Raw genomic sequence first — 26,719 nt, forward strand, 5'->3', positions numbered from 1 at the left:
GTTCTCCATGAAACTGTCAAGTTTATTAACTGTTATGAAAGTGTTGCAGAATTTATGAAGAGAAGTCTCAGCAGCAGGCATCCTGCATGGCTCGGCAGCCCAGCCAGCCAGCTCCCTTTCCTACAAATCCAGGCCATCTCACCCGACCCAGGTGCTGGCAGCCCTTCCAAGGAACAGTCGGTGCAGCCAGGCTGGGGAGCTTTCCATACTGAGGGGCTGACTGGGGGCTCTGCTTTCGCTCACTGAGGATGCACCTCACGTCTCCTTTCCAGTTTCCAACAAGCAGCTAGCTGGGCGGTAGAGCCAACTCTTCTGCTTTCCAGTGTCCTGTAGGGTGTGCAGAGGCACAGGAGAACGGGCCGCGCAAACAGAGCCTACAAAAGTGCTAAGGCAGAGCTCTATACCTGGTAGTCTTCAGTGGCAATACTGGCTGGCAAGCTGGTACTGTAAGCCTTGGCCATACCGCTCGTCTGATTGCTGTCTGCTCGAAGGTAGAGGAAGTGTCCTGTGAGCAGAAAAGCGAATCAGAAAGCAATAGATGATGTTTTGCTTTTTTTTATATTCTCTTGGAATAATGTAACATCATTGTGCTGAAGCTCGGTATAAGATGACAAACATGGCTTGAGAGCAAATCTATTAATGATGATACAAAAAGCACCCTGGTAGATTTCAGCAGCACAAAAGCCAACATCCCAAATGCCTTCCTGGAAGGCGAGTGCATCAGCCTCAGATCTCAAGTATCTTCCCATATCGGGGCTCTCACCAACCCACAATGAACTCCTGATCAGTCCTAATTCTTACACCATGAGCATAAAGGAGACTTGCAGAGACAAACACTGGGCTGGAAGAGCTTATCTGCAGCTTTTATTCGCAGGGACAGTTTCTACAAGTTCTCAAGAGACGAAGAGGACACTCATTTGAACACCCTTCATTTTGGTAGGGAACTCTGAGGCAAGACTCATCTGTGCTAACACTCCTGACTTTCAACCTGAACATGTGAGTGTTTGGCCTCCTTATTTACCAAGCTGACAGTTCTGGGAATTATCTGACTCTTTTTTTGCTGTTGTTGTAGTATTCTATGGCACACAACATGTATGATTATCTTGGGATCACTCACATAGGGTGCTCTTCCTAACCCACTGGCAGAGCCTGGCAAGGGCCTCCAAAGCATTTGTTTCTACAAGCAGCCTTATTCTGTCAGGCAATTTTTACTTTGTGATGCAGCAGCCATCATGTTGCTGCTGAAGCACTCTGCAATTGCACAGCTCATAAGAGGAAGAAGGAGGGAAGAAGTATATACAGAGAAAAGATAATCCATTATATAATTCTTTAAAGTGATGGAGAATCCTAGTCTCTGATAGTTTCATGTTAACTTCGTTGCAGAACTTGTTTCATATAACGTTTTGAATCATGTTCAAAAGTTAATTTTAGCTACATTTAAAGTTGTTATAGGTAATACTGATGCTAAAAGTTCATTTGGCCATGATGCCAGAAATCTTAAATCAATTAAAAAAACCTCATTCAAGGCTGTTGTATATATACATACACACACACATTCACAGAGAGTGAGAGAGAGCTATCAGGAACCTACCACCAGTGGCTTGCAAGGTAGACCCTACAAATGAGTGATGTTGAATTATTTCAGTAAAGCCCCAAATAGACCAAGGAGATGCTGCAGTTTCGTTCAGTGTCCACCCACATGGACCCTCTTCAAAAGAGCAATGTGAACCCTCTGGGAGGCTGTCTACAATGGAGAATAAGAAAAAGCAGGAAAATAGGAGAAACTTGATTGCAGAAGAACACAAACAGCAGCAAAAGTAAAACTCACTGCGGCTGTTTAAGCTACCCAGCCTATGCTACACAGTTTTTCAATGTCAAAATATTAATAGGTCTCATTCATTTATTTCCAGAGTCACCATCAGAAAGCCAGAACTTTGCTTCTGGAGATATATGAGACTTTGCAGTTCTGTCCCGCTCTAAATACTGTGCAAAACTGCAGCTCCCACGACCGAAAGAATGGTGAATCACTGCCATGTGTTTGTAAAGGCCTTACTGCACATCAAATTAAAGGCATCACAGAGTTTTCCATGTCCACTTAAAGGAAGGCAAATCAGTTATCATTTTAGATCTCTGCCACCGTACTTGCAACAAAGGTAAATGATGCTTCTTAACACCACACATACTGAGTAAGGAAGGGGATTTCTCTGTCATGGTGTGCAGTAAGAACTGAACTGGGATCTTGGGGGGACAGATCGGCGACCATGTTGGTGGCTGGGGCACTAGAACGGTGATCAGTGCCTTCCACTGAAAGCAGGTTCAGACCTTGGATCCAGAAGGAATTTCTCACCCGACTGCAGACATGTATATAAGGTTTCGCCTTTCTCTGAAATAGCACCAACTATGAAAAGCAGGTTACTGGGCTCCTTACCACAATATTTTAAAAAAGCAAAGCAAACCAAAAACCCCAAAGCCATTTTATCCTATATAGGGTGAATTTTCAAAGAGAATATTGGTATCCAATTAATGTAAATAGGCTAAAATAATTTAGGCAGCCAAATACTGAATTAATCTAGAGATGAAATTAATCTAAGCTATTTTTAATTCTAAATTATTTCTTCTAATGGGAGGAAGGTTCCCATGAAGCGCCATGCCACATACTCACCACACCTCACTCCTTCCTGTTCTCCGGGAGGGCAGTCACTGATGAATTCACAGAGTCGTAGGTGGCTGACACAGCCTCCATGAAGGCAGGGGAAGGTGGAACCTTTGTCATATACAGAAAGGCCTTGGTTTTCTTTATCTAAAGGAAAAAAGAGAAAGAAGCCAAGAGATGAGTTGGCAGAATGTGTATGACCCTTCAACTGTGTCAGCCTTTGCATCTAGGACCTCAGAAAGTGTCCTTTGGGTGACAAACGATACTCACCTCCACTTTCTACCACTTAGGTTTCTACCCAGCATGAGATTCCTACAGATCACCACAGTTCTCACGAAGACCAAATTTATTGCTCCTTTCTCTCTCATGCACTGTCTTCTCTGTTTGTGCTGTCTTTAGATAATCCATTTAAAAAAAAAATAATAATAAAAGAAGGACCTTGCAGTGTCCTACCGTGGTGCTGTCGGCTCTGCACGTGTGACTGCGCTCCCGCCAGGCAGCTGTGGCATGCTGCACGACACTGCTGCAGGGGGCAGGGGTACCCTCCAGTCCCGACAGACGCATCTGCTGTGCCCTACTGTGGCTCAGCCTCAACCGCCACTCACGCTGCGGGCACGTTCCCGTGCCAGCTCTGTGCCACCAGCCCAGGAACACAGCTGCCACGCCAGCGAGCCGGCTCACTGTGCGGGACCTCCACTCGTGCACCCCAGCTAGCCTGGTCGGCTGTACTCCGGGGGCACCTGACTGACTGCACAGGGACCCAACAACCAGGCTGGACACAATTTTTAAGTCTGATATTTCCCAAAAGTATAGCTCTTAGTGCACCCAGCCTGTCCTGTGTGTGTGCGTGTGTGTGCCTGTTATGGACCTGCAGGTTTCTGTAGGTCTCTTCTGGACTTGCTCCCCTTTAGCAGAGCCTGGCACAGAAGTTCCACTAGGATTATTACCGCTCTGGAATAAATGCAAAAGTTAGGGAACCAATTCCAGAAGAAAGAGAAAAGGACATCTCTGCAACTATCCAGGTAACATGGTCAGAAATGGTGTTTCTTCATGGCACTGTGTTGTGCTGGGTACATGCACCAGCTTATTTCGAAATGTAGTGTTTAGCATAGTGCTTCAGGCTGTATGCATCCCCTCAAAACTCCATGACTGTCAAAACCCCGTTATATTAAAAATATAACATTTGTTAAATTAAAAGATTAATGACTGCAATATAATTATATCTCATATCATGAGACTGGTTTTGATCATGCTAATTATGAAACAGCTCTGTGAAATCAGTATTCTCTTTTCACATTACACTCCAAGCTATTCCTACAGTGTCTGCAAAACGGAGGCAAGAACATTTTATTAATGCACCAAGACCAGGGAGTGAAGATGATAATGTCTCCAGCCTGCAGGCTCCCTGCGCCGACAGACTCTTGTACTTCCAAGAAGCCTAAATGACATTAGCCAGCTTCTGCACAGCTACCGAGGACCATTCGCATGACAGCACTCCACGTGCCAGGTAAAACTGAGGGTTTCTTTGGAGTACTTTGGAGAAAATAATTACGTTCCAATTATTTTCAGTTTAGACAGAAGTTCTCAGCCTGGCAGTAGCAAATGCGGAGTGCAAATCAATGTTTTTTTTCATTATAGATTTGCATGATAGAGCCCCAGTATGGAAAAAGCTTTGGTAACACAGGGTAGTCTTTTGTTCTTGATTAATTAAGAAAGGAAAGTATTAAATGCTAAAATAATCTAGGCAAAGACTTTTTTCCATCCCTGTTGCTGGATGCAGCGTAATCCCTGTCATTTTCTCAAATGACATAAAAGATCAAACAAAGCAAAGCTGAAAAGCGGAGAGGATCGCTTCAATCAGTTCTATAATTCTGAGCTTCGCCACTACCTTTGGAGCATGTGCACTTGCATGCACACACATAACACACCCACCAATGTGACCCTTGAAAGGTAAGCACTGCCAGAAATCCCAGAGGAGACTCAACTTGCATTTAAATCCCATCTGATCGACTCCCTGACCATTCTCACCAATTTTGGCGAGGATGCTGCTCTTTTCTGGCTGCGTTTGGTTATTCCAAACCTGACTGTATTGCAACATACCATGAAAGCAGTTCCTGAGTTGCAAGGAGCCCACTGCCAACACTTCAAGCTCTTCTGCTCCACAGTTTGAATACAGCAAGGTGATTTTAAAAGGTCTTTCTATTCGGCCAATCTGGGCCGTCAGGTATTTCCATTTCATCCTAGAAGACAAGAGCTGTCAGACACACACAGAGCACAGTGGAATCCATAGACTCTCTAGCATAAAGGTTCTGCACTATCCCAAACAGCAGCAATAGTATCCACATGGGGAATAGTTCAACGCGTGTAAACTCCAACATAACAAGCAGGTGTTACTATAAAACAGGGGGTGTGCAGCCTAACAAGCTCACGTTCAATTATCTTCACTGCAGATCTTATTGCTAACTATGAAAAGATACAACCATTCCCAATGATTCTTAAGTTAAAATGGGGCTTCAATTAGCACCAATTTCGGACACACCTCCAAACGTGCCTTCCACATGCATGGTTGTGTTCTGTTGCTCTTGCAAGTAGAGATGAACCAAGCAGCTGCACAAGTCTCTGGATCTCTTCAAGCCAACCCTGACACTGTGTGCTCTGGAAATAAATGTCTGGCCTTGAACGTTTTTCGGTTGTGTCAAGTGTGAGAACCTTTTCCTGTGTGTTCTCTCTGTCATCTCCCAGCTTAACAAGCCCGAGTGCACCCACAAAGCAAGAGGAAGAAGAGAAGTGGTGTTCCAGAAAACGCAGATTGCTCTGGCAATTTACATTTCACAGCAGAACAAATGCCACAGCCCCTAGACAGCAAAGGTTTTGCAGCTGCGCAGCACTTGTGGCAGTTGAAAAAGACAAGACGGTTCCACACACTCCAATTTTAAAGATGGTTGTTAGGCATTGAAAGCTAGAGAGAGATACCGAATGGGAATTTTCAAAGTGCCTCACTCAAATCAGCCTGATGGAACTCAGGGTATTCAGGTACCATTAAAAAAATCCAGTGGGATTCTTAAAAATCTTTTTATTTTAATTTTATTTTTAAAAATTGTCCTTCTACCTCATGTTAAGACAATAAAATACAGTTAAACCCACATGTTATTATTTCGTAAAGGGGTTGTAACAAGGGTAGTGACAAAGGAATCCTTCTAAGCTCTCCTGAAGAGTCCCAGACAGAGATAAATTTACCCGTACCCTATGTGCTGCTGTTGCTGCCAGGGACACCCTGGGCAAGTGACTCTAAGTCAGTGCCAGTGGGATGATAAGGAGGCCAGGCCACCGTGTTCAGATGTGTTGCTCCTAGAATTATCTTTTCATTTGGGAAACACCTTCACCTGCCATGAAGTGATCACCTAGCCCTCGTCCTGCACCAGAAACACATTAGAGAGCAACATCTGGGCAAACACAAACATCTCTGCTGGACACAATATAAACATCACAGACCACCTAATTTGTAACTTACAAAAAACTCCAAAGCTACTTCATTTTTTTATTTCTCTCTCTGCTTTTGCTTGCCACTGATTAGTTACCTAACTCATTCTTCCCTCCACAAACTAACTATACGCCTTCTTTTGGTGAGAGTTTCTTACTATCCCATCTATGGCATGCCCCCATCTTCCCCATTCGCCATTGTACACACGTAAATACACACAGACACCATAAACTCATCTGAAGTCGAGCTACTCTTATCAAGATGACCCTATTTCTTGTTTCCTGCCCTATCATATCATATTCAATAGTTCAACTTAATTTAATTCAGTTTCAGAAACATCCAGCCCTGAACCACAACTGCACCATCTCTAGGACCCACCAGAGCAGAACAGCTGCTTTACTTTCATTTTGTATTACAGTGCAGCTTCAGGAATGTCCAGCACTTATAAATATATCTTCTAAATACACTTCTAAATACATCCCTCCCCACCACACTGTGGCACAACATCCAGGACCGTTCAGCTCTGACCCAGAATGAATCCCCCCGCCGCATGGCACAGCTTGCTTCATCCTCCGCTGCATCCTGTTGCCCACAAAAACCAACGGGCCTTAATCAAATCAGTTCAATGAGCCACTGAAAGTAAGGGAACTCTCTAAATCTTTCAAAATTACCTATTAGAGCATACTAGACCTTCCAAGCACCGAGACATAGTCCTAGTACCTCCACCAAGTTCCAACCCACCCTGCAGCTGAAGCATCACAGTACTGCCGGTGTCATGACAGCCCCGAGCGCAGCAGCCTGCAGCCCACAGCCTCTGATTCACAGCCCATGTCCCAGCTAGCAGCACAGCCGAAGAGATACTGCCCACAGCTGAAAACAATGACTAGTTCAGCTGCTGCACCTTAATCCTACATGGTTTATGAGCCAGACGCTTTGGAACTTGCTGTCTGTAGCCTGGTATATCAAAATAAATGAAAACCACTAGTGATCTAAGTCAATAAAGCAAGCTCTGAAACATCACAACTGAGAAAGACACGCCGCCTATTCTGCCATCTCTGCTGGGAGAACAGGGGCAGCTGGTAGAAGAGTGAGGCCACTGTCTTAAACCACTACTGTGTCAACTGGCAGCTTTTCTGAGGCAGAGCCCTAAGGTCCCGTGAAACATTCCAGTTCTGCACTGAAATATCTCTAGCACTGAAACTCGATTCCATTTATAACACCGCAGCAACAGCTGGCAAGCATCCAGAGACTGCAAAAACGATGAGTAGCTTTGCATCACCCACAGTACCTCTGTGTATGGAGTCTCACCATCATCAAGGTATTCCCCTTCAGAGAAAGCCTTGCCCCTAAGATCCAACGGCACCAAGATTTCTAATGCTGTAAATAATTACACCTTCTTTTCTTGGTCCTACTATCCCTACAGGGGCTAGTCAGAGCCAATTTAATTTTCTTAATGGCATCAGGAATGAAGCCCACTGTTGATCTAGGAGAAGATGGATCACTGCAGCAGGCTTCCAGATAAGGCAAGCTTGGCAATACCTTTACTATTGATCTTATGTCAAACCAGATCTCAAGTAACGGGGTAATATTACTCTTCTTCTAAATAGAGATGTAAAAATTGATCTGTATGTATGAGGGTCATCAGAGTCTGACATAATCTTGAGAAATTTGCATGGATAGAAAGTTTGGAGTTGAAAGCAACCCGATGCTTAAGGCAAAAGTATTCAAGATTAACCCTGCAAACCTGTAATTTCAACATTTGGTTTGTACTTTCAACTTTGATTTTCATTAGCCTCTCAATCTCCTCTGACGAGCAAAAGTTTTCTTCCCGCTCCTTACCATACTCTCTAAGCCATGCCTTCCCATACCAAACAGAGTTAACCGATCATTAATTTTAAGGAAGACTTTAATATTAAAAGAACATTTTATCCATTCAAAGTGAAAAACTGAATAGAGCAGAACAGGAAAACTGAAACCTTTCCTGAAATCGGGTGACTCACTGCCTGGGTTATTGCCCAAAGGTATGAAGGCTAAATGCTTCTAGGCTCAGCCAGTGAACACACCACCTAGCAGCTCCGCGTTACTTTCCTACATGCAGGAAGCTGTTGCCTGCAAGTCTTCGCAAGCACCCAGTTCTAGTCACTGCAATTGAAAGGAAACAGCAGAGAGCAGAACATGTGCCTAGCCCTCCTGCCTTCACCACCCCGTCAGAGGGTTCTTATTTGACCCAGTGTATTTTTGGGTGCCATTTCAACAGAAGCATGAGGGGCAGTAAATCATACTCCCAGATTAGTGTTCAAAAATCATAGTCTTTTACAACAGCTGCACAGCCTCTCCTTTTCTAGCTGTGTTTTTTAATCGAAATGGCTGTTCTCATTGTTGTCAGTACGTATTAGGCATTTTCTGAGGATGCTTACCAGGCTACTCCTTTTCAAAGGCTTATGTAGTTGGGCACCTAATTTAAGAAACCCAAATGACCATACGTGTTTCTAGATGTTCAGATTAGCTATATGGCAATGCTTCCATGTATGACAGTAGAAATTAAATAACTTCTCTGGATAAAACCAATCACATTAGTAGAACAGAGGTGTCAAAGACGGTAAGTTTCTACAAGTGTCTCAGAAGCTGGCAGGGTGCCTTAGGGCACATACATCCCCCACCCCTCAAAAAAAAGGGGGAAGACACAAAAACCTAAGCAATAATTGTTTTGTGATGCTGACTAACCGAAAACCCATGGGTGCACAGGGCCATGAACTGTTTGCTTTTCACCCTAACAAGACTATCATGGCCAGTACTTTATATTTCAGAAAGAAAACAGAACAAAATCAGCTTGGCTTATTGACCATGGAAAGGGAAAAAGATTATCCCTGCCCCAAGTGATGCTTTTTTATTTTCACTGAAGTGTGGAGTACCTAACAGTTGAAAGAAACTAGCTCCTTACTGAAACAGCTTCGGCTGACAACACTGAAATAACTGTGGTCAACAGCAAACAGGAGAACGTGAAACCATTCAAAACAGAAGCAGACAGGACTCAGAAGAATTTCCAGCTGTGACTGTTTCTGGGTTGGCGTGATGAAGAGGGAAAAGGTGGGATAAGCAAAATAGTAAAAAAAGACATTAGATGTGACCTGAACAAACACTGTAACTGTAAAGACAGACTTCAGAGACAAGCGCCAGATGAAGAAGGTTTCAACTTGTGATGTTTGAGTTCTACTGAGATAATGAGAAATATAGTTTCATATATTTTTTGTAAATACATAGAATTTTAAACACCTCGCTCCCTCAGTGGTTCTCCCTCTAACGGCAGTAACTCAGAACACCCACGCCCTATAGATGTGGTATATAACAATAAATGCTGTGACTTTGTCCTGCTTGTCCAGAGGACATGGTATCCGAATCTTTGTTCTTTCGCTAGGGTTTATGTGTGAAAAAATGAGCGGCAGTTTCGATACGACCAGTTTAACAATAAACCCTAGTAGTTAGCCAGGTGGACAGGACAGCAGCTTTCTCTCGTGTATGACACATATCTAAGCTTTTGGGAGCTGTGTAGCTGATGGATCCTGAAGGAGAAAACACCATCAGGAGAAGATTTCTAAGTCCAGAAAGAGGACAGTTCACTGAAGGGGTCTGGTGCAGCTGGAATTTATGATGAAGTAGCTTGATCCTGAAGTTGAGGGATGACAAAAGGGACTAAAGCAGGATTATCCAGAGTGCCTGATTATCTGGAAAAGCGTCACCTAGCTTTTTTTCTGTATCTAAGTTTCCACTCCAGTCTCAAGACAATCCCTTGGCAGTAATTGTCAATGATTAAACCATGTACTACACATAGGCATCTGTCTCAAGATTATTTGCTCATTGTCCTCCTTGTTCTGCTCTAAATTGTGCAGTAGTGTTTGGTTAACACAGAAAACATGTAGAATTTTCACTCCCTGTGGAAAGCTCCTGGAAAGCATGTACGCTTTTGGATGGTCTCTCTTCTTAAGAGCCAACCTGTTAAAATCTTAATCATGCAGAGAATGTTCATTTCAGACTACCTGCCCAGTAAGAAGCAGCTCAATCACTGCGTTAGAAATAAATTTTGTTCTGCCTGCGCACCCAGATTTTTCTGGAATTGTACAGAGGTTTTAAAGAATTTACCTGTAATGAGGGGGGAGAAAGAGCATTTGACCTAACATGGCTCCTAGCCCTGTTTTACCTCTTCTCTATCTCTCCTTTCTACCCTGATTTAAAACAGGACTCAATCACCTTCCACCTTTAAAACCTTAATGCTAAACCCTCTGAGCTAACTAGTGCTTCATTTCCCTCACTAAGAAATAGGAATGCCAGCGTCTATGCCAACTCCCAGTACAGCTATCGCCATTCTAAAACACCTAAACGCCATCGCTTTCAGAGAGATTATAACCTTGATTTCACATAGAATTGTTTTGCAGTGCTCAAATAAGCTGTTAAACAACATCCACGATCCATCCCAGACATGCTGCAGTGATCAAGCCTGGTCCGGCCAGCTAGGTCTATCAGCAGCTTATTTTATGAGTTCATATAGAGGATGACCTATAGAGCTGTGCCTGCAGTTGTGGAGGCTTGTCAAATGCTCAAAGCAGTAAGGGCAGCTGTAGGTAAAAAAGGACATTAGAAATTGATCCTGGAAAAGGCAACAGATTCCTTGAAATTGGCAAGAAGAAAGGGAAGGAGTAGCCAGGAAGGAAGTGAGCAATAGCTAAAAGCAGGGGGAGAGAGAGAGAGGGAGCTGAAAGAATATAAACACTTTTTTTTCCGTCAAACTCTGCTATCTTTGGCTGACCAGGAGTCTTGGCTACAGATCCCCATGGCAGCCTGGGGAGTACCAAAGAATTCAAAGAAAACAAGCACTGGGATCTGTTGCTTAAGTTCTCCACGGGAGTCAGTCAGGTGATGGAAATAGAAAGCTCACATGTCTGACCCAGGTTCACACAAGGCAGATTGCAACAAAGGAAAAACAAGTACATGGAAAATGGCAAAATCAGATGACATGTGGACTTCTCTCCTTTTCCTGTTTTGTGATTCATTCCCTTTGCCCATTTCTCCTCCTTACTGCATTCTGCTACGCACAGGAATGACAAAGGAATACACTGGGAAGATCAAAGAGACGAGAATACAGGACAAGATCCACAGTTGCTGCACTTTCTTTTTTTGTCTTTACCTCTTCTCTCCTCTAGCCTCTTTTTTTTCCTTTCCCTGAACTCCACAAGTGAAGCAAAAGAGGATGCTCCTGAGCTCAGCAGCTGGAGGAGGAGATTACAGAAGAGGTAATGTTAACCCTACCTCAAAATGAGAAACGTGACCCTTGTAACAATGATGGGATCCTGTGGATACTTAGAAATACCAGTCACGCTGCCCCGGCAGCCTTTGGACAGAATGCGCTTTACAGCTACAGCCCCAGCGCCAGCGGGAGAGCCAGCCACTCCCGACCCTTCCAAACGTGAGGGAGGAAGAGCGAGTCCTACACAAGCGCGTTGTTTGCAAAGGGGACAGGCAAAACCTGGGTCCTGTTTCAGCCACCCTGTCAGGAAGCTGCACGCCTCGGCCCTGGTGGTTCTACCTTCATTTTCTGCTGTAACAGCAGCACTGATCTCAAGAAGAGAGAAGACACCGATAAACAGTGGCTTGGAGGGGCTCCACCCTACCCTGCAAGTCAAAGTCTGAACAGCTGCAAATTGATTGTCTTACCCGGCATCCTCCTCATGGCCAAGTCTCAGAGAAATTATTGTATTTCTGTTTGTCTCCACATATCTGATTTCAACTGTGAACCTCTGGAGGAGAGGAACAGCATCCTGTGAACATATGGCCAGTTCCAGCAAGCAAGAGTCCGAGCTCCCAGGCAGGATGGGGCTATGCAGGCTGAACTCGCATCTATCTGGGAGCCTACTGGTGTTCAGGAGGAAAATGTCCCCTGTGAGGGAAAAAAAAAAAAAAAAGAAAAAAAAAAAGAAGAGACACACAGTGTGGATGGAAGAGAGATAATAAGAGTAAAATGGATAAGGAGTTTGAAGAAAGGAACCATGAGAAGAAAGGAAAGGACTATGCACAAAACCCAAAAAATAACAGAAAGTAGAGATAGAAGAATAAAGTAAAAATGAGGGAAATAGGTAAAGAAGTGATACAAGGAATGAGAAGAAACCAAACAAAGCAGAGTGAAGACATGTCCAACAAACCAAAAGCCAAAGATTTTGCAAGTCAGACAGCAGACACGTGGAGCCAGCCCTGGCTTGTAAAGGACTGAGTTTCCTAAGAAAACCCCCGTCTCTTTTTATCCTAAACCAGGGAGATATAAACGGGCGTATCAAGGAGCTGGCTGTTTCCATACGTGCACAGCTCAGGAGCGCACACGTGTTACATGGCCCTTGGTGGCTCCGGGGCACTGCAGCGCTCCAGGGAGGCGGGTGCCATGCCCACACCAGACAGCGGCAGCATTTTTAGTGCCCTGTGCCAGAGGCCTCAGCCTGCTGGCTCCTGTTGCTGCCCCAGCACTGGGAGAAAGCTGGTGCCCATCCAAGGTGAGCTGCAACTCTGCCTACCTTCAACATCTCCATGGGAGGAACGGTTTTCCAGAAGCAGCTGCTGCCTCTCCTGAGGCACCAGGACACCAACTGGAGATAACACCCAGTCCGGTTTTCCAAAGCTGTCGGTAGACGTCACCCATGAACAGCTTGAGCCGATGATGCAAGAGATCTCTGTGTGAGAAACCAAAGGTTTCATTGAGGTCTTCCCCGTTCCAGGGGCAGGGGTGACGCGGACACACGAATAAGCAGGCGTATGGAGGCAGGAGGGGGGGCTCTCTCCCAGGGAATGGAGGAGTTGAAGGGAAAAAAAGAAAGTTTGTCTGGCACAACAACAACAGTCTCTCCCAGGGCGGGTGAAGGAACATGCCAGAATGAAAAATAACCCTGCAAATTCTTGGCAGGTGTAAATCAGCATCCTCCCACCAGTACTAACAGTGAATTTACATCAGTGGAAGGTCTCGCCCACATGTACATGAAATCCTCAATGAGGACAATGCCTAGCGCAGCAAGGATATTGCAACTGTACGGATTTAGCATTTTGGCAGAGAGGAACAAATGAAACTCTAAGGTCAACCCTCTCTCAGCAGCAGAAAGGGCTTGACAGGGTCTCAAGCAGAATAGCGGAGCAAGGCAAGCTTTATATATATAAAACAATTTTTTTAACAGTTTTGCTTTCCCCCAACAGGATGGGCAAGAACACCCTCTTAACAAATCCCAGAGTCCGTTCACAGCACTGAGAACACTAGATCATCCTGGGCAGATTTTTTCATAATCAGCATATTATAAACCAGACAAGAAGTAATTCACTGTTCTCTCATCAATCTAATATAGACTCCCTGAAGGGATGTTAGCTGCACAAAGCTCTCCTACACAGAGTGGGGCTGAATAGATAAGGCGAACTGATATTAACTTGCCTGATATTTATTTTCAGTAGTAATAATAATATTACAGTAATAACTGGAGCACCCCCAGGCCATGGTGAGAGATAATAGGAGACTAAACATTCATATTTGGGATCCTGATGTTCAGAGGGTATTCAGACCTTGCAAATATGAACGACACAACGTTATCCCCTTGGCAGCCTCCTGGGGAGGGGGAAAGACAGGTATAAAGAACAGAATCCATGTCAGGGTTATAACAAGGATAGGTGGTTGCACAGGCAACTCAGGCGGGGCAGAAATAAATCATAAGAGACTCCAGAAGATTAGCTATACTTTAACTAAACTTTCAGAAAAAGAAGAAACAGACGCACCTTTTGAGTGGAACAGCCCAAGCAGAAAAGTTTTCCTTTTACAGTTAATTGTAACGACATTTTTATAAAAACCCACCCAGCGTGCAGGGGTAAGAGAAACACGGGTGTCACAGGGCTGCACATCACCATGGCTTGGGACAGGCTGTGAGCTCCCACTTGAGGAGATGCCCGCGGTTCCTCGGCACGCGCCCCAGCCCGCTCTGCCGGCTCGCCGCTGGGCGTTACTGCCCCTCAACCTGCCACCCGGGCCAGCCACCCGGACGGGTCCCCACCCCACCGGACCCGCAGCGCTGAGCAAGGCTCTACAGCGGTGCTCAGCCCCGCACTGTTGTATGGAAGCCACAGGCAGATGAACTGGCAGATCACGCGTGTGTGCATACGCAAGGCCAGCTTCCAGCAGGGCACCCGCCACCGCCCCGGCTCTGCTGGATCTCGGGAAAGCCGCCTGCACGCAGCTTCAGGTACGGCCCGGTGAGCAGTGACAGAGCTTTAGGGACCTCAGCAGGTCAGAAATTCCATGGCTGTGCGAGACAGCAGAGTTCTGATCCAGATCTGCCGCGCTCTTCCAAGTTTATTAAAGTTTGACAGGTTAACTTAGTACCCACACGCTTACTGTCAGTAGTAGCAATATTTTTATCAGGTAAAAATCTAGTTGGCCATAAAACCCAGAAAGCAGTTTCTCTCACAACAGCATGACACTGCGAGAGAGCAAAGTGAGAGCTGAGGAGAGAAGGAATTCCTTTTCTTTATTTCAGTAGGGGGTTACTTGAAACTAATATTTATGACAAAAGTGTTTCATTAAATCTTACTAATACCCTGCCTGCAGGAGTAAGGACTGTACCAATGCGGATTTAATCCTTCGAACGTGCCTCACATAACAAAGCAGTTTGCAGCTCAGGTAAGTGAGCACGACGTGCTCCTTCAGAAGCACCCAACTCCCATAGTCTCCAGGTTGTGTAAAGCCTATCTGCTGTGACCCGAGGCCTGAGAGGATCTGAGTGCCTGGAAGAAGAGTCTAAAATAGATCAGGGAAGTTGTTGACACCCAGTAAAAACAGAACTCTGAGCTTTCTGCCAACAGATCATGTGCGTCGCAAGATCAATCAATGGGAAGCTGTGGTTTAGCATGAATCACCAAGCAAAAGAACTGGGTACACTGGTGGTCACAGTGAAAGAACACAGAAAGCTGCAATCTCTGACGTCGCTGTGTACCACCTTACAGTGCTTCATGTCCAGCTTTGCTTAGCACCAATGAACTTGGAGAACCTCAAGCAGAGGTCCACAGAAAGGCAAAATGAGACAGAAATGAGAAGGAAAAAGCAAAATATATAAAGAAAAATATCTGTATTACTACAACCGGCAAAGGACATATTTTAAGATGCTCCAAAAATGCTCTGAAGAAGCTTGGGTTGAAGAAAGCTCATGGCCAGTCCAGGGCATGTCAGAAAGGAGAATCGCACTTTAAAGAATTAGGTATTTAGATACCATCTGCAAGATGCTACTATAAGGAATTCCTCTCTCGCAAAGCCAGGTTATCCTGCCACCTCCTGTGAGAAACGTGACTTTTCTAACATGCCCAGGCCTTTCTTGATTGTTTAACATCTTCATTCATGACCTGGACAAGGGGACAGAGCACACCCCCAGCAAGCTCACAGAGGTTACCAAGCAGGTGGAGCAGCTGGTGCCCCAGGAGGCTGCGCTGCCGTTCAGAGCAGTCTGGACAGGCTGGCCATCGGGCCCCAGGAACCCCTTGAAGTGCAACAGGAGGTAAGTGCCAAGTGCTGCACCTCAGGAGGAATGACCCCCAGCACCAGCACCTGCTGGGGGCTGACTGGCTGGAAAGCAGCTCTGAAGAGAAGGACTTTGGGGTCCCTGGGGGACAACAAGCTATCCCTGAGCCAGCAATGCATCCTTGTGACAAAGGCAGCCAACAACCTTCTGGGCTGCATTAGGAAGAGCAGCAGATTGAGAGAAGCGATCCTTCTTCTCTGCTCAGTACTGGTGAGACCATAGCTATGGTCCGTCCCAGCTCTGGGCTCTCTCATACAAGAAAGATGGATTGAGTCCAGCATAGGTCCGCAGAGATGACTGAGGGACCGGAGCATCTCTCACGAGAGGAGAGGCTGACCGCTGGGACCGTTCAGCCTGTAGAAGAGAAGGCTCAGGGGGATTTTATCCATCTGTGCAAACACCTGATGGGAGGGAACGAAAAGGAGGCCAGACACTTCTCATTAGTGCCCACTGATGGGACAAGAGGGAACGGACAGAAATTTAAAATCGGGAAATTTGATCTGAACACAAGAAAACCCCTTTTTACTCTAAGAGTGGTCAAATACTGGAACAGGTTACCCAGAGCAGCAGTGCAGTCTCCATCTGTGGAGATCTGGGACATGGTCATGGGCAACCTGCTCTAGCTGACTCTACTTGAGACAGGGGGTTGAACTACATGAAATCAAAAGGTCCGTTCCAACCTCAACCATTTTGTGATTATTTCACTAAATGAAAAGGCATTGCTTCAGTTTCCAAGTTTCCACACCACCACCAATAACAACTGGCTCATTTCTCTCAGACATTTATAAAGTTTAGCATATACTACATCTATCCTGGCAGTAAGACCAAATTCATCCTACCTATCTCACAAGCATTTTGTCCAGCTCACTGGGCTTTTATGATGCCTAGAAAAAGAAAATTCCAGTTGAAAAAACAAACCTTCATTTGATATCAAGAAATGTAGTTTGTTCTATAATAGCTGGAAAGCAGCTCCACTGATCAGCTTCAAGAACTCCCAACCCCAAATCTGCTGGATTTCACTGGGCTGATGGGGAAGATTATTCTTTTTCCTTCCTTTTTTTCCTTATTTTTTTCTTTTTTTTTTTTTTAGTAACAAAGTAAGGAACTCCATTAAGGTTACACTAGCCTTCCTGCGTCATTGCTCCACTTCCAGTCAGAAATCCAGTGGCACAACTTTCTTGTAAAGGGTCCTTGTGACTGCCAGCATCTCTCTTGTACCTAGATTCTGAAGTAGAAAACAGGATGATGTAAGGAAGAGGACTTGTGGTACCTGGTTTAGAAGGCTGATGCAATGAAACGATCCTATTTTTTGTTAGGGAGAGCCTCTGAGGTGGATTTGGTGAAGAAGAGTTTTCTTCATGTGATCCAGAACAGGAGACAACTACAACACAACAAAAAGAACAGGGAAAGGGTTTGATGTTTCTGTACAAAAAAACTGTGGTCCTATCTTCTTAAGCATGAACATATATTTGACAAAGCCCTGTTATATCTCACTCACCCTCAGTACAGTGGGTGCAGTACCGTCCCGATATGTTTCAGAATAGCCCTATCATGGCATAACTACAACAAAACATTTTACTTACTAGTGTGTTCTTTACTGTTATTTATCCACTCCCATTTTTACCAGTAATAACCTCGAAAGAGACACCTTATATTCCAGTAGTGCTCACCTTGCAGTAACAGCATACATAGCTGCTGGCCAACAACCATCATCTAAAGCCTTCAGGTCGGACGAGGCTTGGAGCAAGCTGGTCTAGTGAAAGATGTCCCTGCCCATGGTGGGGGATGGGAACTAGATGACCTTTAAAGGCCCCTTCTGACCCAAGCTGTGATACATTAACTAGAAGAAGAGTTCGATGTAAAACATATGTTATCTACACAACATAGATTTATCAGCAGTCCTTTGGGAGGACTTGCATAAGTGCTCTCATCTTCACCACACAAGAACACCGCACCTGAAACTAACACTAATGAAACCTTTGCATCACGGCACACCTCCAGAGAACAGATTTCTTCCTTACTGCCAGGCACGAAGGCTGGGATTTTCAAAGGAATCGGGTAACATTCCTGTATCTCATATCTAGAATTACACACTCTCTCCAAGACCCTTTTTACTAATCCCCCTGCACCACTGTATCTCAGGGGTCCCTTTGTCATATATCTATAAAAACCTTCATTGATAACTGTGATATTTGATCACAATTATGGTACAAATACATACACATTTGTGCATTTTTATTCAGATCAAATCTTAGAGTCCTGATGTAACGTTTGGTTGTGCTGGAAAAAAAGACCAAAATCTCAGAAGATATAAAGGCCATAGAAATTGTTTTCTACTTCACCGGTATGAATGGTAAATCCAGCATGCTAAGATTAGCTGGTTTTAAATGGAGGTGGTGTTCTGGATCAAATTTTTGTTATTCAAGGTAAAACAAGTTTACCAAAATTATTATCCACCATAGTACTTCTGACAATTACATATTCAGTACCTTCTGACTTCTCTTTGAAACAGCTCATACCAACAATGGCTTATTTATTTATTGAACCTGTGAAAATATACAAGTCCTAAATTAAACACGCAGTAATCTTAATTTAAGATTGTCCCTGATCTTTTCTAGGAATCATAAACAAGTTGACTAAAACAAACATATTTGTTTTCAAAAGGTGTTCACAGGCAGAGAGATGCAAAACGAACTGCTTTCAAACCCTCAGCCATGTGGGTGATGAACTCAGCAATATAAAAATGTGAAATCATGTCAGAGGAGACAGAAATCCTATTCACATGAATCGCAGTTGAGACAGAGTTGTATATACGTGCCATCAGTAGCAGCTAAGATATTCTCAGCAAGACTAATTTGAACAGCAATATTATGAAAACACACAGAAGGATCTAGAAAAAGAAAACAAAAAAAAGCCCCCAAAACATGAACATATGTTCAACTTTGACAAACTTACCACTGCTTCTAGTTTTTCAGCAATATCTAGTCTGATTTTAAACTGCTAATATTATTTTCATTTTAATATGTACGACAATGGGCATCACACAGCCAGTAAAATGCTGTGAAATGTTTCACAGCATGAGGCTGCTCTATCCTCCTGCCCTTTGTTACAGTCCAAGAGAGCCCTCGGTGTTCACGGGGCTCTGAGGAAAGGATGACTTCGGAACAGAGCAGCAGCATGCTGCAGCAGACACGTGCCATGCCAGGACAGACCTGCGCTCTCCACACACCAACTGGCAAACACGATGTTTTGTCCTGCCTCTGTGTTCAAATACGTAGCGTTGGAAAAGCTGATTCTGCACTGTTTCTAAGACGCTGACACCGCTCTGCTAAGTAAGGTATCTTAAATAACGGGATGAAGTCCTCAAAAAGAATGTGAATTCTTACGTGACACTTAGCTGGTCAAAGTTTGGCCAGCTTTATGAAAAATGCAATTGCTAAAAAGCGATCCTATATTGCAAACAAATCTATTAACTGTATTAAAAGAAATTCTGCTGTGGAAAGAGAACAAGACCTTTTGACAGCTTGAGTCTGCTTCTCCCAGCTCACGTTCTGTGTCTGTTGAGGTGTTGCTCGGTTTGGTACTCCCCGATCTTTGCCGAGCACCGCTGTAGCTTCAGCATTTACCTCCCTCAGGGCTCTCCGTAAAGCCTGTTCCACCCACCCATCTCACACGCTCCAAGCTGCTCGTGTGTTTTGGAAATACCCTGAATGTCATGGGACCCACAAAACATAGTACAGCCGCGGCAGAAGTTCTGCCGAAGACATTCCTCCTGATAAAACTAAAACTTAATCAAAGTATTTGGTTCCCACCCACCCCAACCCCCACCCCCCATTACACGAACAGTATTGGGATGTCCCTCTTCTTGCTCACTAGCAGACACAAGTTCCCATGGCGTGTGACCATGAACAGAGGCCTAAGCGACTTGAAACATGAATTTACTGCTTTAGTGTGAAAAAATAAAATCCACTGCTATCGGTGATGGCTGGGACAAACACGGTACAAGAGGCTTTTGTGCTGTTGAGACACGTGTCTATGAAGTTTGCTGGTCTGGTATTAAGATATATTTAAGCTTAATTATTGCTTTGTCACAAAGAGTGCTGCATGGAATGACCTGCTAATTACACTGTCCACGCACAGACTGTCCGTGACACCCGCAGAGTCCTGCCAAGGAGCCAGGAGGGCTCCCTGAGGGCCTGGTGACAACCCTGCCCAGGCTGGGAGGTGCCACTCGGCCAGTGCCCAGCGAGGGGGCAAGCAGTCACCGCAGCCAGCTCGCCGAGCAGCAAAACGTGCCTGGACAGAAGATCCCAGGCTCAGTGACAGGCAAAGGATTTGTGCGTAGGCAGCCACAGGAACATGCCCCCATTCATTTATTTCCCCACAGTGACGAATTTCTGGCTATGGCTGAGCAGAGGAGGACTCACAGCATGACGAATCCACGCGGGAAGCCTGCATGGCTGTTCTGCAGCACTCCAGCCAGCCTACGCCCTCACTTTAGAGCTCGGTCATTTTTCAACCTGGCTCGTTCAACCCCTCTAATTAAACTAAATATCTAGTGCACACGGTCACTAAAAGAAACTTTGTCACTTTCTTCTGAAACTAGCAACTCCAGAGATGCTTCCAGTAACCCCACATCACATCCTCTCGTACGTGCTTGTACACGGTTCTTGTCTGACATGCATTTCAACATGAAACAACACAGACTATTGCTTATCAGCTGTGTGATCTCTCTGTCTTGATCAAAGTTAAGTAATTAAGTGGAAAGATATAAAAGACAGAGAAAGAAAGACTTTTAAGCTAAGTCTTCCATCAAGGAACATAAAATGATCAGGAGGAAACGGTAAACATAACAATATTCAAACTGCCATAGCAAAATTACGGGATCTTTGAACAGTACAGCACAAACCCCTCACTTTTTCGGTAATTGAACACAGTAAACCCAGAAGCCTCCAGCACTCAGAAGGTAATTCCATTTCTTTCGTTATCTTACAGAAAAAAGCACTCGTACACCTGCAGGGCTGAATTTTTTCCTGAATCCTGATGTTACTTTGCAGAAGAGAAGAAAATTACAGAAAATACTTATAGAACTCATGATGGGAAATCAATTCCAGGTCAGCCAAGCCATCTTCCTGCCAAAACAGGAATTTCCTTTAGAGCATTTTCCAGAGCTTTTCCCCATCTAATATCAAAATAGCAACTCGATATTTCTCACTGCTTCTCTGAGAAGATAAATTGATCCACAGACTAATAGATCTGACTGGCAGGAAGTCAGACTAGGCGAAAAGAAGACTGTTTGTCTAATACCTATCCTAGTATTTTTCAATTACTCCTAAACCTTTCACTTCCAGCTCAATGAATAATCTCTCTCCTTTATGAGTATTTACAGCTTTAAGTTATTAACCCTTCACCCTGAAAATGTCACTGTGATCTCCTGCTGCTTGCTATTAAACTCTTTTATTCTTTTCTCATTATCTGGCTGCTCCCCACATCCCTTGCTTATGTCATTACTCTTTGTATTCTGTCCAGGTAGATCGCAGGTAATAGTCAAAAAGCAAAACAACATGACAAAATGCAGTTTTTCCAGAGCTTATTACAGAAGGTGATACTTTAGGATCATCTCGGAGACCTCCCCACTTTTTCAGGGTGCTTGCTGAAAGGCAGACATCCACACATGCTAATGCCATGCTGCGCAGAACAGCCACGCTGCTCCCTCCCGAGATCTCCCTGTTCATCCGTGCAACAATCTCATTGGACATTTTGGCCAAAATCAATCCACTTAGTTGATCATCCACCGTGACATCAAGTATCTCTCTGGCATATTTCCTTCCAGTACAGGTATTCCCACCCTCCATATCTATATTATTTCCCTTTGAGATAGCTGGTTTGATTGCACTCGTGAGTTGGACTCTGCCTTATTTTTCCCTACCTTAATCTTCATGTTATCAGCAGATCATCAGTACAGGTTTTATGTTATCTTCTGACTTATTGCTCAAACTGTTAAACAGCACGTAGCCCAGAACTCACCCTTACAGGAAACCTGCAGGCAGAGCTAATCGGTGATTCCTATTTATGCTTCTATTTTAAACCTACGTGTGACGTAGCGATTTGTACCAGCCCAGCACACATAACAAGTTACCAATAGCAAGTTACCAATGTAAGTACATGACCGAAGTCAGAATGTCCTACATTCACACTATGAGTTTAGTCAAACTTGTAAACTCATTTGTAAAAAATGACACTGCAATAAGGAGTCTTCTCAACTAAGTCCTTTAGGCTGACCTGTAATTATAAACCCTTTCCTAGTTCTTTGATCCTGTATCAAGTATTTTGGTATTTTTATTCAGACTGATGTTAAGGCAGCAATCTTCTTGCTACCAAGCTGTCTTCTTCACATGAGTAGAGAGTATGTCAGCACATGTAATTAAGTACAGCCATCCAGCATATTCCATTTACCCCTTTTAAATACTAATGCAACATTAACTTTCTTCCAGTTCTCCGGAATTTCTTCCATATTCCAACACTGACTAAAAAAATCAACACAGATGTCTTTTAAAGCTCTTTAGCTAGTTCTTTCAAAATTCTTGAGCACAAGCTGTCTTGATCAGTTGATTTACAAACTAGGCATTTTAATAACTGTTTTTTCACTGCATCTTTGTGTTGTTACGAAAATTATTGCATAACTTCTATGTGACAGTGAAGCATCAGTTATTGAGGGTTTATTTCCTAGAAGAGAAATATTTATTGAACTCTCTTTACTTTTGTCTGTTATTGACAAACCTGCCCCACACCTCTACAACAGATTCATATCTTTGCTACAAGGTTTTTGCTACTAATGCACTTGGAAAACTTCCTTAGACTTCCTAACTTCACAGCTGCCAATTTCTTAATTTCTTTTGCTTCCTTCATCTATTGCTAAACAAACTTTTGACTTTTCAGTTTCCTTTTACTGCAACAAATGTACTTTTTTTCCTTATTTTTGTACCAACATTGCCTCCCCTTTCAGCTATAGCTTTGCAGCTTTCTAGCTGTTTACACAAACCACCCAATTTTTACCTGCATTTTTCTGCCCACAGCCCATCGCTCGGCTGAGGCAGTGTGACACCGAGGCGTGGATCCAAGCCACAGTTACCTCTACTTGTATAGCATCTGGTTTAGTTCTGAGCTCAGTTCTTACCCCAATTCATTATTTGCTGAGAACAGGTCTAAGACATACCCTAATATGAGGATTTGCATTCAGATACCATCATCTGCTCAACATTTGCAAAGATGCTCCCCTGCTGCAGAGTGAAACCCCCAGTATGCCACTGGTATTGAAGGCTTCACACATGCACAGACAAATAAAAAAAGGGGAGAGGGGGAGGAAATCAGAGGGAAGAAGCAGCTTTTTTCCTCCCCTTACTCACAACAGTGTAGGTAGTATTTCATTCAGGTCTTTAGGTGGATTTGACAGTCTATAGCAGTCATAAGCAAGCACATTAACATTTATTTTAGGTATCAATTGATCTTTGGCCTTCAAGATCATTTGGTTCAATGGCTGGGAAAAGAGGAAATGTCACTTTTGCTACGTGATGCTGTTGCCAGCCTACTTCTTCCTTTGATTCCAGTCGCAGGAATCTTTCCTCCTCATCTAAGAAATTCCAGCTTATCAGTGTTTAGGTTTAGAAATCAGTAATTCCATTCCATTGCCACTTTTTTTAATAGCCAGCCTCATCACGTTGGCAGTAGACAGTTAAAAAAGTCCTCTTTCAGTTCTTGATGCCTTGATTAATTTTATTCTTGACACCTTGACTCTCTGCTAAACAAGCGAGTTTTATTCTTGCTTTTCTATCATTTCCCTTGGCTGCTAATTTAACACCATCGGAACAAGCCTGGCGTGACAAGTCTAGGAGGTTGCTTCCCCAGGGGCCTGGAGGCCAGTCAAACCGTACAGCCCCTTTTCCCCACAGAACAGACATGCGTTCCATAGAGCCGAGACTTCTAAAATGTACCTGGCTAGCAGAATACTTACAGATTTATTTATTTATTTTAACTTTCTACATTGTTTTATGTGCAGAACGTGAATGACATCTAAGAACGTACCTTCTATGTCCTTCTTTGGCACCATTAGAAGATATCTAAAAATTAGTTCTATTCTGCAAAATTAAACCCAGTCATTTATGCTGGTATGGTACATACTTGGCAGTCCTTGCTTCTGTACCTGAGAGACCCTCTCAGCTGTTGCAATCCTACCTGGTATCCCACCCGCAGGAGACAGAACGCCACCTCCTTGCCCACTTGCTAACAGGAAACTTCCTCGAAGGGTGCTAAGTGGATCAGCCTGAGGAGCTTTTCATAACCAGGCACGGAGCAACTCCCTGTCATAATATTCACTGGGCTGACCAAGGATTACCTGCAGTTTCCATGCCACCTGCTGTGCTTTGCCCCTCGCCTCCTCGCTCCCCCCGCCAGCGGCCGGTTCCTCCCTGGACAGACATGTTTCTCAAGCACGTTGCCCAAGCACCCTTTATCACCTCCAATGCTTTGTAGAGTGTGTGCTCATCCTTTCAAGCCTCAGATCATTGTTTCTAATAAAATCACTGGCAAAACCCAAAGACTCCAAGCTCTGGCACAAAATACAGCCCGCTGCAGGCTGCCACCACCGCGCCACAGCTGTCTGGCAGAACTCGCCCAGAAAAGCTCTGCCCCGGCCACGTCCCTTTTGTCACACAAAACTCACCTGTTAGATAAGACACAAGATGGAATTATCAGGTTCTCCTCTTGATACTACTTCCCTAACTTGGCATATTGCTTTTGAATAGCAACTTGCAAATTATAATTTCTTATTCATTTTTCAGTGTGCGTGTACATCTACTGAAATAGATCTGAATTACTATTTTAATCACAGTTGAGCAATAGGATGCCAAAAACATTTCTTGATATCCAGAAATATGCCATCTACTAATTGTGTAGTGTATACATGCACATACTCGTGTGCATATATTGCCACATTAACTTAGAAAGATTCCTCTTTTTATAGCACAGCTGCTCATTACTTATATGTCTATTTTTATCACACTAACTGCTTATTACTCACAGATAATAAGGGCCAGGTTTTCCATTCTATCTCACCTCTATTAAAGCTTCCAGGAGTCAATCATATGCTACGCAACTGTCTGAAGGCTTTCCAAGGACCTTTGGGAGGCACTGTCTGAGGGAGCTCCATCCTGCTCCACTTTGTACTTTCTCCTCTCTGTCCAGGCTGGGGTGGCTGATAGCAGCGGAGGCTCCTACTCCATCTCTGCCAGCTGTGTACAGGCACGATACTGACAGCTAACCCCTGTTGTACCAATGTTGGTTCTGAATAAGAGGGATTTGTCCACATAACCTACAGCTTCACCAGCAATCAGCTTCTGGGTTTCGTGGTAGAATGTCATTGCCATAAGGCACAGACTTGCATCTCAAAGCACCTGGGTGTGATCACCCTAGGGTGATCGCGTGTGAAAACCACATTCATTGCTTATATCACATCTGTGTTGGAGACAGTAGCATTCCAAATCCTGAACTCTTCATCTTGTACCTTTTCTTTCCTTGCTTCTCCATACCCATTAATGAGGAAGCAAAAGTTTAAAATAAGTTGAGAGGCGTGTGTTTTTCACAAAAGTGTTCAATGAACCAAAAAGTGAAAAAAAAATATTTTTTTTAGTTATTTGCAACATTTTATTCCCTTTTCAAAGCTTAAAACACATTCTCACTTTTCTGCAATAAACCCACTATCCATTCTTAAGGAAAATTTTCCTTTCTCATTGGTTAAATTTTTGAGGCTAACCTTTCAACATTCTCAATCTAGTTTACAGTCGGGCTACACAAACGGTGACAGTGTCAAAACCAGAAGGGTGACAAGCTGCAGGGGGAGTAAGTATGCAAGCCTTTCAAGCTGTGTCATGAGAGGAAAGGGACGTGAAGTTGCACCTTAAGCTACCAGTTTTAAAACAAAGTGTCAAAGAACCATCACCACAGAGGGAGCGTAGCGGGGGTGACTGGCTAACGTTAAGATGTGTAACTCAGAGATTAATAAAATTAAGGGAGATGTGTTCAACTCTTAATAGAGGTTTTCAAGCAGCTCCAAAGAAGAACCAAGAAGGAATACGGGATGGAAACACATTTTGCTTTCCAAGGGTACGGCTCTTCAAAACTGTCGTGCTTTTGTGCAAAAATTTAGAGGAAAACAATACAATTGTTTTATTCCTTCAGAACAGATCTCATTATGGGGGTTTTCAATTGCAGCTTAAAAGGAGGTATGTATGTGTGAATTCACACATGCAGATGTGACAGGCATAATTAGTCACAAGGGGAGGTGAAGGAAGGTACAAAGCCTGTAGGTGCAGAGGCAGAAAGGGGAAGAGAAAGGCTCCCAGAAAAGACTGCCTGTAGCCTCACCGCTGATCACTGCAGAATGCTCAGCAGTGACTATTTCATCATCGCATGTTTTTATATGAAAATGCCAGTTCCATTACTTAATGGGAAATAGTAAAATCTTCCAAATATTCACGTGGAAACTAATATAGCATTTTGTTAAGGCTGGAACATGCTTCTTTACTCTGAACTCAGCAGATTACGGAGTTTGTAACATTAGTGCAGTAAAATGGTGAAACACCTAGCTGAAGGAAAATATTTTAAAACTTTCAAAACAGACTTTGCCATACTAAATGACTCATTTTCATTAAGCCAAAGCATAAATTTGGAACAATTTGGTTTGTGAAAAATGCTAAGATTTTGAGTCTTTACCATAATTAGAAATGAAACCAGATTTCCAAAGTCTGTTCCCCATGAGACAGAATATTTAGTTCTCAACAAAATTGTACACTAAGATGCCAAAACCCCCTCTGTGAACCACCCAGAGTGACCAACAGAGGTAGGCAGAAGAGAAATGGAAGCCACAGTCACCAGAGCGCTGCCCTGCAGGAGCGCGCAGCTGCCGGGCCGGGGGGCCCTGCTGGAGTGGCCCGTGGCAGGAGCCATCGC

At 44.0% G+C, this 26,719-nt stretch overlaps 1 protein-coding gene across 1 annotated transcript in view; it reads right to left on the minus strand.

Moving 5' to 3' along the window:
• The window catches only part of LTK (leukocyte receptor tyrosine kinase), a 105,259-nt gene that overhangs the window by 46,019 nt on the left and 32,521 nt on the right, over nucleotides 1–26,719 (minus strand). Inside the window, exons 2-8 of the mRNA XM_040601501.1 lie at nucleotides 16,986–17,096; nucleotides 12,689–12,844; nucleotides 11,841–12,063; nucleotides 4,754–4,893; nucleotides 2,663–2,800; nucleotides 1,592–1,744; nucleotides 405–505 (exon numbers count right to left, since the gene is read on the minus strand). Of these exons, the coding sequence (XP_040457435.1) occupies nucleotides 405–505; nucleotides 1,592–1,744; nucleotides 2,663–2,800; nucleotides 4,754–4,893; nucleotides 11,841–12,063; nucleotides 12,689–12,844; nucleotides 16,986–17,096 (1,022 nt within the window). The remainder of the gene's footprint in view (nucleotides 1–404; nucleotides 506–1,591; nucleotides 1,745–2,662; nucleotides 2,801–4,753; nucleotides 4,894–11,840; nucleotides 12,064–12,688; nucleotides 12,845–16,985; nucleotides 17,097–26,719) is intronic.

The sequence above is a fragment of the Falco naumanni genome, chromosome 7, assembly GCF_017639655.2.
Source record: "Falco naumanni isolate bFalNau1 chromosome 7, bFalNau1.pat, whole genome shotgun sequence".
Classification (NCBI taxonomy): Eukaryota; Metazoa; Chordata; class Aves; order Falconiformes; family Falconidae; genus Falco; species Falco naumanni.